This window comes from Chenopodium album, chromosome 21 (genome assembly GCF_948465745.1).
Source record: "Chenopodium album chromosome 21, dcCheAlbu1.1, whole genome shotgun sequence".
Lineage (NCBI taxonomy): Eukaryota > Viridiplantae > Streptophyta > Magnoliopsida > Caryophyllales > Amaranthaceae > Chenopodium > Chenopodium album.
The window spans coordinates 9,653,068-9,666,603 of record NC_137854.1 but is presented as its reverse complement, the minus strand read 5'-3'; the positions used below and the strand labels follow the sequence as shown (position 1 = coordinate 9,666,603).

The 13,536-nt window shown below is 36.5% G+C and overlaps 2 protein-coding genes across 2 annotated transcripts; one reads left to right on the top strand and one right to left on the bottom strand.

Moving 5' to 3' along the window:
• Positions 1–200: 200 nt before the first annotated feature.
• LOC145600321 (uncharacterized) lies at positions 201–827 on the top strand. The gene has a single exon (XM_081656235.1). It carries the CDS (start codon positions 201–203, stop codon positions 825–827), a length of 627 nt encoding a protein of 208 aa, XP_081512361.1.
• Positions 828–1,604: 777 nt separating this feature from the next.
• LOC145601264 (ATP-dependent RNA helicase DEAH12, chloroplastic-like) lies at positions 1,605–11,613 on the bottom strand. Its single transcript, XM_081657241.1, has 3 exons — positions 10,583–11,613; positions 4,755–7,911; positions 1,605–3,039 (listed from the first exon to the last, which is right to left on the bottom strand). Exons 1-3 carry the CDS (start codon positions 11,417–11,419, stop codon positions 1,820–1,822), a joined length of 5,214 nt encoding a protein of 1,737 aa, XP_081513367.1. The 5' UTR covers positions 11,420–11,613; the 3' UTR covers positions 1,605–1,819.
• Between the last annotated feature and the right edge of the window lie 1,923 nt (positions 11,614–13,536).

Sequence of the window (13,536 nt, the reverse complement as noted above, 5' to 3'; positions counted from 1 at the left end):
AGGTATCCACTTCCCTCTCAACCACCCTTTTTAACTTAAAACTTGATCAACATAAATAAAACAAATAAAAACATTAAGATTAGAAAAAAAAGAGTCTCTTTCTTCCACGCCTCAAACTAACAAATTTCTCTCATTTGTGTAAAAATCTAGGATGACCAAAACTTCATACCCTTAACTGACCTTAGAAAGGAGCGACTCTAATGGCCAATTGGGCCGGCGCAACGCCGAAGAACCAACAGATGTTTAATCTAAAAGGGTTTGATGAGAATGATTTGATGATGGGTGTTATGTTGTCACAGAAACCAGGAAATGATCTTATTCAAAACTGTGATCTGCCACCTCCTACAAAAGTGTTTTCAGGGTTACATGACAATGTAACAGTAATCAGTCCTATGAACACAAAAAAAGTGCAGACTTTTGTGGGTGATTATGATCATGGAGATGAATTTGATGTTGGGGATAGAAAAATGGGGCTTCTGAAGGCACTTAGGCTGTCTCAGACACGAGCACGCGAAGCAGAAGCTAAGTATGCCGCGATTACTAAGGAAAGAGACGCGCTTGCCTGTGCTGTCGTGCAAGATTCGATGCAGATTTTTGCTTACAGACAGTTTTTGAAGTTGCTTGAGTTTCAAGTATCTCAGCTTCAGCAACAGCAGAAACAGCAGCAGCAGCAGCAAGTCTTCTGTGATCATGGAAAGCGAAAACAGGGCGACGAAGGTGGTGATGGAAGTGGAAGTAATGGGTTAACATTGTTGATAACTATGGCTTTCTGTTTGGGTATTGCTGGGGTTGGATTTGCAGTTGGTTGCAAATATTTTTACTCTTAGGGGTTTTTTTTTTTTTTTTTTGGAAACTAACTTGGGTTTATATTTCTGATTCTGATGGGTTGTAAAGTTGTAATTGGTTTAAATTATAATAGTAACCTATGATATTTCTCTTTTCTGCAAGTATGAACTCAAATTTGAGTGTAAATTCCATGGTACAGTCTTTTTTTCAGAACTTTCTGCTTCAAAGTGCCAAAAACTGACATTCTGATAGTTCAGACTCCAGAATTACTTGGCATTAGATGGCCAACATTTTTTTTTTAACCTATCTTTAATTAAATAACCAACATTTTCACTATTATTCACAAAATTACAAGCCTTTTTCATCTAACTACTGCAAAATTACAGAAAACCAAACATTTTTACACTTATATTCACAAATAATATTCAACAACTACTCCGTATAATTGTATAACAAATCAAATCATATAGGTTGCATATTAATACCAGTCTCATCATCGTTAAATTATATTAGGATGGTGAGACTCTGTTTTCAGTACAAAGAGCAATTTAACATTTTTTGAATTGAGTGTTTTCAGTATACAGTTGCAATTCTGGTAAAGGGATATCCTTTTTGCATTATCTCCCAAAAGTAAGTAGGTTTTTTTTTTTTTTTTTTTTTTTTTTGTGGGAAATCTTCCAGAAGTTCTTACTGTCTCTGTTTCACACCAAAAATAATTGGAGGTGTAGCGAAAACACTCAATTCAGACAGAGGTTAAATGGTACCTGAGAGACTTTTCAAAGGAGAACAAGAAAGGGGGGAAGACATAGAAAGCCACATACATGCATCGAACATGCCACGAGCACTATATGTACTCCGCATATATATAACATCATTACCACACTCACGATATATACAGAGGGATCACTAAAGTTAGTTGTAGACCGTAGTCGAAGCTATACATGGGATTGTGGAAATGTACAATGAGCTAACTAAACAAAGCCAGTTATATATACATGACATCTAATGGTTAGGATTAAGATAAATACCACTTTCATGTAATCCCGTGATGTATTTCCCTCAAATGGCTATAACATTCATCACTATCAGCAAAGTACTCCAAGCAAACCCAACACAAATGCTTCCCGCATTTACATTCAACGTGGTTGCATCCCTCGGACTTCTCAATGGTATGGCCACAAATCGGACACCTCTTAACGTACTCCTCCTTACCTCTCCACCACTCTCTTAGAGATGAATCTGGATCTTCCTTGAATTCCTTGTACTTTTCACATGATAAGTAAGGATGGTACTCCAAATGGCATTGAGTACAAGTCTCTGCATAGCAAGCCCCACACACAAAAGGCTCCCCTGTCTTTCCTGGACCATCAGTCTGATAAACAGAAGGACAATCAGGTGAAGGGCAAAATTTGAATTTGCCATAACTACATGCTACAAATGCTCGCAATGAAGCCATAAAAAGCTCATCCAGCTTTTCAGATGACAATAGAGATTTCAAATCAACAAGCCAAAAAGGGATGCCACAACCACCATGGGCACAACAGATAGGAAAGCTATCTATGTTTTTTATTGCAGACTCACATTGTTCCACTAAACATGATCTGCAGAACACATGCATGCAGCTCTCAAGCTGATATGCATCCTCCAGTTCACACAAACAAATCGAGCATGCCTTATCACTACACGCGTTAGGCTCTCTTGAACTCCCACTAACTAGTGCTATCTCATTAACAATCTCCTCCACCTTTTGCTTTGCCTCTTTAGTACCACAAATGGAAATGACATGACGGCGTGTATTAAGGGTGAACTCAGTTTCAGGTACCTTCTCCTTCAGCCCATGCAGGTCTGGGCCAAACCTCTTGACAACTTCCTTCATCAAGTCATGTGGCAGTTCAACTCCACGTAGATGGATCTCTAAGTGCTTATTCATTTGGAGATTAAGAAGGCGCTGAATAAATTGCTCCTCTGCAACAACAATCTTAGCAGAAGGCCCAATCATTCTCACATTAAGACTCTGCCTGTCAAAATATATGTAGATTCCCATTTCTTGTTGTAGGGACTTCATCAATGTGATACCATCTCTAGAAAAGAGCAGCTGTAGAACAGCTGGAGTGAGGCTGGCATGATTGACAATTTTCCCTTTCATCAGTTTTTCCAGAGGTCTTCTCAACTCCGCAACAACTTTAGTGGCTGTTGCTGATATCTTCACTCGATAAGAGCCATTAGCATTCCTGTCTAAAGTGCATTCAGTTCCTGTAAATATAGTTTCTTAAAACAGTTAGCTCCTAGTACAGATAAATCATAGTGGTTCCACAACTATTTCAAGAAGAATACATCATCAAAGTGGTTCCAACTTTGTAATTCATCTCATAAGGGGAAAAAAAATACTAATTTGCTAACAAGCACATTGTCCAGCATCCCTTTACCTCTATATCCTCATTCCCTATTCATGCTAACATGGATTTAAGATAAGAGAAAAATGAATAAAGTTGAAAAAAATCTATGAGCCAAAAAAAAATTAGGAAAATTTGTCAAAAATAAGCCAACCTTTACTCGGTTAGCTCAAAATAAGTCAACCTTTTAATTAACTAAAAATAAGCCAACTTTTATTCTAAAAAACCCAAAATGAGTCATGACCTGTTGTTTGTGGAGGTAACCGGTTATTTAGGTTAAGTATGCCATGTGTTGTAATATGAGTGGTGCATTTAAAAATTTTAATTAAATTAATTTTTAAGATTTTTTTTAAAGAAATTTCTCTCAGCTCCCACCTAATGAAGAACAGCCCCTACCTAGCGCCGACTATAATTCCGATCATCCCTCACCCGGCCACCGCCGATTTTCTTTCTCTTTCTCCCCTCACCCGACCACCACCAATTCCTCTCTCTCTCGCTCTCTCAGTTTTTATTTTTCAATTTTTATGGTGGTTTTTTAGGTGGGTGTTCGATTTTGGGGTGAAAGGACAGGGTTTCGGTGGTTAGGTTTGGGTTTTGGGGTAGATACGGTGTTAATTGGTGGTTAGGGTAGTGATTCGAGGTGGGTATGGTGGTTTTGACGGGTTTGGGTTGGTTTCAGTCGAGGGCGACGTTCGGGGAGGGAGAAGAGGAAAGGGTCTGGTGGGGGAGAAAGAAGGCTGACCTTCATGGAGGGGAAGGAGAAGGGTCAAGGGTGGGAGGTTTGGTAGGGCTGGCGCGGCGGTGGGAAGGGTAGGGGAGGTGGTTCGTGCAATTGCCGGCGTGTAGGGGTGGTCAACATTGGGGATGGTTTTTTTTTTTTAACAATTAATTCAAATAAATAATTTTAAATTAAAAAAATAAAAGAAAATGACTTGTTTAGTAGGTTTTAGGTCATTTGACCTATTCAAAGTAAATAACTCTTAAAAGTTAACTTATTTTTAGTTAATCAAAAGTTTGGCTTATTTTGAGCTAATCACAAAAAGGTTGGCTTATTTTTGACAAATTTTCCAAAAAATTATAATAAATAAAATAAATTAAACACTAATAAAGGCTTTCGTCAAGTCAAGTTGGAAAGATGAACTCATAAAAGTCAACACAAAAAAGATTGGGTTCTTGATATGAGACCCCTCGTACAGATAAACCTGAAGTTTGTAATTAAGGTAATTCCTTATTTGAACTTTTAAAAAATCAAGTGAATTTGAGGAAGTGATTGATGAAGTTTAATCCAGCCAACATATAATCGAGTAAATGACACTGGGGTGCATGGCAATTTAATATTCATTGTTCATTAGATATGTTTCTGACAACAATTAAGTTTCTGGTCTTCAAAAATGCTATTTCATTTACTTAAGCAAGGATTTCAGAGAACTCAGCAGTATCCACTGATGATCAAGAATTCAATGCCAGCCATTTGAAACATTGAAACAGTGAAGAGTACGATTTAGGTAACAGAAAGGGAATGAGTAGAAAAATATTTTGAGCAGACAAGTGAATATTCCAAGAATTTAAACATACCTCTTTGATGGTTGAATCTTGCCACCAAGGAATCAAGTTCTCTCTTGATTATGAAGTAGACAGCAGAAGAACAACACACTGAAGTGTAAAATAACCGCTGGCATTGTATTTTCTGCCATGATTGAAAACCAGCTAAAGCCTTTCCTTCAATCTCTTCTAACGCTCTTGCCGCCTCCAAATGTAACCTTCCATCAAAAGTAATCAAAGCTCTCATAAAAACATTCTTGGGCTCTGGGGGAAAGACCTGAACTCTGCAGAAATTAATCTGTGGGGTCCCTTTTGGCATGAATACAGAAATCTCTCTAAAAAGAGCTTCTTCACATGCATGGCATGTTGGATCTTCCACAGCATCTCCCCTGACCAAAAAAAAGTCCATAATTCTTCGATTTGTAGCACTCCTCAATACCTGTAAGATTTCAGGTTCAGAAGCTTCACGATCAATTCCACTAATCACAACAGAATCAATAGACTTTTCACTACGTTCACATTTTAGATATCTTTCTCCAATCCGCATATTAGAGAACTGTGAAACCAGTAAGTCAGTGTCATGTGCCATGCATTTAACAATACCAAAGCCTCTACTAATTCTACGAGGCCATGACAATTTTGCTTTGACAGCAGGAAATGAAAATGCTCGGTCTATTCCAAATGTTGCCCTTGAAAGATTCACTCTAAGCAAAGAATCATCAAACATAAAATTGTTCAACTCAGCAACTGCCCTTTTGGCAGCATCAGGCGTCAGAAACGTAATACTGCCCCACTTCTCTTTATCTTCTATCTCTGAACCATGAATTACAGATTTATGGACAGCACATACTCCTGAGGCATGACTTTCAAAAAGCAATAACAGCTCTTTATCATCAATAGCATTGGCATTGGGGTGGAATACGTCAGCAGTCAAACATCTTTTGTCAAGCTCCAGATGCTTAATTTCAGCTCCAGATCCGAAAAGTGCAACAGGAGGGAATGCACCAGGACCTCCATGATACAAACATTTTTCCGCACATTCATTCTGTAATGATCGTCTTTCACGGTCCAAAGCAGCCTTAACATGATCTGAAACCTTTTGGATGTCATCTGAAGAACTATACAACCGAATTTCATCCTTATCACAGTCAACTTCAATGCTTATTCTTTCATCTCCACAGATACTTCGCAGTCGTGACACAAGAAACGTCCGACCATTATTATACTTCCCGCAGAATTTCTTAAGAAGAGTTTTCCCATTGCCAGATAATGTAATCATTTGCAGCTTTTGACTTGCCAGTCCAGAAACGTCAAATAGAGGAGGGAAAGTAAGAGCAGATAAGAGTTCCTGGTTAAATGCAGTCACACACGTCAAATATTGACAAGACATTGATAATAATTCACCAAAGACTACCCAATCAGGCTTATGATTGAACATCAACAGGGAACAGGAAGGATGAAGCTGCACATATTGCCCAGACAATGCCACTTTATAGCCGAGTTGATCATTACCAGAGTACATTGCCACATTTTCAGCAAGGGAAGCAAGAATGGCCATTGTAAGATTCCTGTCATGCTCCGTGACTCGCTCAGGTGTCCAGCCCCAGTAACTTGGTACAATAATACGAAGTTCGCTTTTAAGACAGCTCTCCCATTCACCGATGGCATCATGGCATCTTTGCATTGCTTTGGCATTAATGCTGTTATCCCAACACCACTGATTCCTCTTCTTTCCCACTGGAACATCCTCCCATGCTTTGTAAACAGAGAGCAGCGTAAAGAGATCACCATGAGGGTGACAAAATGACACCTTCAGACGGTCAGACTTCAGCTTATCTGCAAGGTTACCAACTCGACAAAATATACTACTGGCATTTGCCAAAACTGCTGCAAGAACAATACCTTCTTTTTTCAGGCCAAAACTGCCACATCCAAGAATTAGCTTACCTAAACGAGGCTCGATGCCCAGTTTAACCAGAGACTGACCAAGGTCAGTCAATACAAAATTACCACTATTTGAAGTGACAGCTCCCAACTGCACAAGATTTCGAATAGCAATATCAATTGCCTCACTGGAGGGAGCATCAATGAAATCAAACTCACAAATGTTTTTTACTCCCAGTGCAATAATTTTCAAGGCAGCAACACCCAGATGTACTCTACGAATTTCAGGTTCCTGCTGAGAAGTCATCGAAGTAAAATCATCCAGAGAGTACAGCCGATAACAGCATCCTGGTTCTGTTCTCCCAGCACGACCAGCTCGTTGATTAGCAGAACTCTTGCTGATCCAGCATACTCTCAATACATTCATGCCAGAATCAGGTTCAAACCTGCTCTCCTTGGCCAGACCAGAATCAACAACAAACTTGACCCCTGGAATTGTCAAGGATGTTTCAGCAACATTTGTCGCAAATATAACTTTTCTTTTTCCAGGGTAGTCCTGGAACACCTGTGACTGCTCTTCATATGACAGCTTACCATGTAATGCGAGAGGCACCGCATCAGGCACAACCAACATTTCACAAGCCCATTCAACTTCCATGAGTGACGTCAAAAATGCAAGAATGGTGCCTTCTTTCTCAGTTTTATGGATTTCAGTCACCAATCTTACAACATCAAATACATAAGGGGCAATGTTACCAGATGACCTAATAAGTGACTGAGAAGTTCCTTCACAGAAGGATGGGACATATTTCACATCAACTGGGAAATTTCTGCCGACCACCGAAAACATTCCACATCCAAAGAAATATTCTGAAAGTTGCTTAGCATCAGCTGTTGCAGACATAATAATAAGTCTCAGATCAGGCCTTAGAGGAAGCAACTTTTTAAGCATTGACAGGAGCAGATCAGTGTTTAGAGTTCTTTCATGAGCTTCATCAACAAGAATGCAGGAAACCCCATGCAACATCTTGTCATTCATACAGTACTGCAGTAAACAGTGATCTGTCATATATATCAGCTTGGCATCGAATTGCTGAAGAGATGAAAAGGACCGATAGCAGCTGATAGCATTATCTTCGTAACACCCATAACTCTCTTCTTTAACTCTACGTTCCAGTGAATTTGCCGCAATCTTTCTTGGCTGAGTGCATATTAAAGATCCATCGGCAACTAAACCTGAATCAGCAAGAAATTGCACCAACTGAGTACTCTTTCCCGATCCCGTTTCCCCAATCAATACCATTATCTGCAAAATTAAAACCAAACAATAAAGGATGATATACACATAAATCCACCAGAAAAGATGGCAGTGGGATGCTGAGATATGCCTACATGGATATGACCAAAATGATTTTGGTCAGGTATGGGCAAAAGTTAAGCACTGCCCAGCGAGAAGGCATGAGCCATGAGCCATGAGCCATAAGCCATGGATCATGTATGGACAAAGGTTTTGCAGAAGTAGCTTACAGGCATGAGGCACAAAGGCAACATGAAAATGGCCAAAGGGCCTTTAATAAAAAGAAAATTCAACTGTAAAAAGACTTATTCACTGATTTCATTAATACTGTCTTCAATTCCATTGTCTTTAATCCGATTTAGTTATCACTAGTTTACCACAAAATTCACAAATATAAATTAGATTCAATATAATTTATTTACTATTTGCTCATTAATACTTTCTTCAACTACATTCTCTATATATTCTGACCTAATCATCACTAGTTTACTACAAAATTTTACAAAAACAAATTAGATTCAATATAAAAGGTATTGGTGTAATTACTGTAACTTTCTTACATTCCTCGGACTATAGGACCAAATACACAACCCCATTCACATCGGCACAGCCCTCTACCATCTTCACCCATATTCAATCAACAGTTTAACGGTGTATATAAAAGATGGCAGATATCGCCACACTTTATTTATTTATTTTTTTTGGCCTTTTTCCTCATTTCTACTTTGCAACTCATTGCCTGCGACAGTTCTTATCAAAATTCCAACCATCTTGTATAAGTTTTCCTCCTCCATTCTTCAATACCAGAATATTGGGTAAGCGTCACTCAAACATGAAACCTATAATCATTTACTTAAAAGTTTTTTGCTAACCATTATTTTTTTACAGTCGCCTTTGACCACTATATCTTTGATAATGTATTTAGTAAAATCATGAAACATTAATATTTTGGGACATACACATCCTCCTACCTATTATGGTTCATCCAAAAATACTTTTGAATTTTATTTTTTAATTATACAAAATATTGATTTTCATGTTTGTCTTGCTAATGCATAGCTTTAATCATTTATATCTTTTAATAATCTTCTTTCAAAAAAAAAAAAAAATTATGTTTATACTTTCTTATAGGTACTTGATTAACATGCTATAAAGACTAATATAATTAATCTAATACATTATAAGTTTTTTTGTAAGATAAAATTTATTAATAGAAATATAATAACTTTTGCAGTATAAAGAGTAATTTTAAGTATTTATAACATAATTTTAGCCCGTTTTACAATAAATTAATGTACACCCGTTGTACACAAGACTTTATCTTCACGCTTGATTAAAGCTTAGACCATTCAAATCTTTTATTTTTAATATTAATTAAAAATTATAAGAATTCTATATTCGAAATATTTACATGAAGACAATTCTAGCAAAATTCCACATGAGTTTGTTTCTTCAACTCCCTCCGTTTCAATATTAATATGCTCAAATTGACTATAGTTATATACTACCAAATTAAAACACATGTTATCATGTAAAATATTGTTTAATTTAATATCAAATGCTGTTAAGACAAATAATATTAACAAAAAGTTTCAAAATATGAACTTATTTTCTAAATTTACTAATAATCAAACATATACGAAGAATATATAGGGTCAAGTTATTAGAAAATATGAAATAGCCCAAATAGGGGTTGTACATAGACTACATACATAGTAATAGTAGTACTCCATGTAATAAGTTAATCACTAGTGTTGGTCAAAACATAGTAGGGAGAGATTGTACACCTTGGTGCAGGGTATACCCACGAGTATTTTATACGTTATTTACTCATCAAATGATGAAGAGCAAAACTTAACACTCTCTCCATTTTTTCCAATGCACCATTAGAGGCTTGGAGCTCAGCACACATGCCGATGCAAAACTTTAATCAATGATTTCTTTTATTATAAAAAATATAAGTTACTATCAATTGAATATTAGTAATCTATTCATTGACACAATTTCAACAAATATCTATAAGGCTATCTTTTCTTATAGTAGTACTCCATATACTAGAATATGATTCACAATTTCACGCACATTGGTCAAAGTGAGTCAAATGAATAGTGCAAAAAGTCTCAATGAGGCACTTAAAAATAGTTAGAGTAGAGTACTGTTAGTTGGGTACATGGAGTAGGTGAATACCAACAAAAAAAAAAAAAAAAAAAAACAGTTACAAATAAAAATTGATGGGCCACGAAGCTTAAGAAATAAGATTGGTGGAATCTAAGAAACTGTGTGAGACAGAAGAAAAACACTTCTTTTCATGCAGAGTGCAGTGAGTTCATAACCATAGAACATGAAAAGACGAAAATACCCTTGTCACCTAAATCTAAATGTGAGTGTGAGTTTGTAACTCAAGTTATTTTCAAAATGAAAAAGCTGTACTCATACTTTCTTTGAGGGTATTCACGTTATTCTCACACCATAAATAACCCTTTCTCTAAAATTTTAACTGTACACAACTTATTTCATTTGTTTTTTAATCACAACATTCACTTTGTCAAATTTTTTTATACACCCGGTTGTATCTATGTTGCGAAAATATGAATAAAAAAATAATCTTGGTTAAATGATACGAGAGTGATACACAGTGATTAAAAAACAGGAGAATAGAAATAAGCTTTAGAAAATTGACCTGCTGAGAACTGATCTCCCGGAGAAGTTCCCGGCGATAAGCATACACAGGCAACCCGTCTCGAAACCGACGACATTCCCTCATTATCAGATGATAAATCCTCGGCCAATCGAACCCGCCATCATCGAACCAATACGGCGAATAACCTCCTTTACATTCTCCACCTTCAATGTAACACCGCAAACAACGAACACCTGCCTTAAACTCTTGAATACGCTTAACAATCAACTCTTTCTCACTCTTCAACACCTCCTTCTTCTTCCTATTCTCCTCAAACAGCTGCGGATGTTGCTGTTTCTTCATCGCAACAAAAACCGCTGCAATTTCTTTCTCCAAACGCTGCAATTTCTCCTCCCACTCTTTCACCTCTTCTCCAGAATCCAAACCTCGAAGCTTCGCCAAAAACAGCGGCTTCAACCTATCGTTAACCTCATCAACATCAGACGGAACGACGACGTTTCGGATCAAAATTGGGGTCAAATTGTGCTCACCATTGAAAAGCGCCTCCCAGAATTTAACGACACCTTCGCGAGCACAAATCCATTGAATGTAATACAGAAGAATTGACGACGATTTCCACTCGAAAACGACGTTGTACGGTCGGAATTTGCAGTGTTTCACCAATACACTTTGAATAACACCGGAATTTCTGTAATTGAAGGTGTCGCCGGGAAGAGGAGATAGCTTGACCACGAAATTAGGGCGGCAACGACGGTGGTCCTCTAGAACATCCGGCGGCCGTCCACGGTGGTCATCCGCCGGAGATTTGTGATTCCGGTGAGAATACGACGGAAAATTCGAGTGATTTCGGAAACCTGGGTTGCAAATTCGAGCCATGTGAAAGAAGAGGGAGAAAAACCCTAAGAATTTGGGGGGAAATTTTGAAGGTGAAGGGTTTTAGCTGAGAGAAATAGTGGGTTAGTGAAGAAAATTAATTTGGGGGCAGAATAATTATAGAGGGGTTTTTGGTTTGGGTTTTTAAGGGTGGTAGTGATTAATTAATTAGATTTAACTTAATTGTTTTTTCTTTCTTTTTATAGAGATGGTGAAAGTTGGATTTGATGAAGATTATGAGTTGGAAAAAAGGTTAATGCTTTTATTTTCTTGGGTTATTTGTCGTTTTTCTTAGGTTAGTGTACTACCTATAAGAAGAGTACTTTTTGGAATCCTTCTAGAATAAGCAATGTGATTTATTTGAATTCTTTTGAATAAGGTAAGGAGAGTTTGTGACATTGAGCATTTGGTTTAGGGGGGATAAATGAAGAGGGAATGGGATATTCAAAACCTACAGTATGTTTGTTTATAAGGATTGGGATTAGAGAGAGGGATGGGACAAGGATAAAATCACCTATTATCCCTCAATTTCTATATCGTGGGGGGTTTGGAATAAGAATGAAGGATAGGGATTATAATTAAAATGACATTTATACCCTTAATGAAAACAAAGAAATAAAGGAGAAAGATAAGGTTAGTAAGGGTATCTTTGTAACTTTGTTACTTATTCTACTTTTATCCCTAACTTATACCAAATAAAGGATAACAATTTATTTAATCCCTATTCCACCCAAAATTCTCTATCTTTATCCTATCCTCTTATCATTTTTATTCCTATCTCACATACCAAACGCCCCAAAGAGAAGGGATGGGGAAAGCATGGTGCCCTAATTTAACATGATTTTATATGGAAAAGGATCGAATGAAAGATAAGAGTTAATTTTCAACTGTTGTAGAGTGAGGGAGGAAATAGGTTTTGAGTTAGTAGTTAATTTTTTTTTATAAATTGTGTAAAATTTCTTACGAAATTGTTAATTTTGGTTATGATGCAGAGTCGGAGACGTGGAGTAGGATAAGCATGAGATTGTCTTCCTTCTTTAATAACCTAGATTGCACGAAGAAGATGAATCATGCAACAAAATTCTCTTATATTAACACTTTTCTCCTTCGTTATACATGAAATGGCCTTTGTGATTACGAGTTATCTAACCTTTCTATTTTCCTAATTGGATAAAACATAGCATATCATAGCAAATGGAAGGAAAAGATGATATGCATGTAATGAACATTCAAAACTAATTTAGTAATACACATATTTTCCTTTTTATTAAAAATATAATATAAATGATGATCCACAAGACTACATCAGTCATGTATAAATGTGAAATACTCGATCTATTGATTGACACAACATACATTACAGTTAATGTGATTGTTTACTCTTATTACAACACCTAACTTAGTGTTTATAAGTTTAGATTAGAGAGAATTGACAACCTAACATCAATATTGACAACTTTTCTTTAATGTTACACTAATTACCCTCCTTTTAGAGTTATCATTACAAGTATTTATGTACATACATCAAAGCGAACAACTAAACAAGTATCAACTTATAATTATCAACCATTTATAATTATTATCCATTTTATAGTTATCAAAAGATCAACCATTTTTATATCAATAGATCAACCATATTCATACTTACATAATATTAATAAACTAATTTTGATTTCATTTGTTTAAACATACATATATAATTGATTAGATCACACGTTTTAGATTAAATTAATATTGATGATTTTCTTGTATTATTGTTAATTATTTATACTTTTGTGATCTTCCTTATTGGTTATATCTCTTTGGATTATATTCAAAATCAACCATACCATTGATATGATATTGTTAAACCAGGTCTCAATAACAACTATTTGTATTTTCTTTGTAATTCCCATTCATAATAATTGGTACATTACAATGTATATAGACAATAGGAATACTTGAAGAGCAAGCCTGAAGATGACTTTTATGTAGTGCCTCGTGTCGGGCCCATGTGCTTTGGGGTTAGTTAGGCCTAGCCACAGAGTTACATGCCAGTTTGAGTCGAGATTTTCAAAAGGTTGGCCCGTGCACAACGCAAACTCATATGCCATCGTGCTAGGTCGTGTGGCTTGCATGCC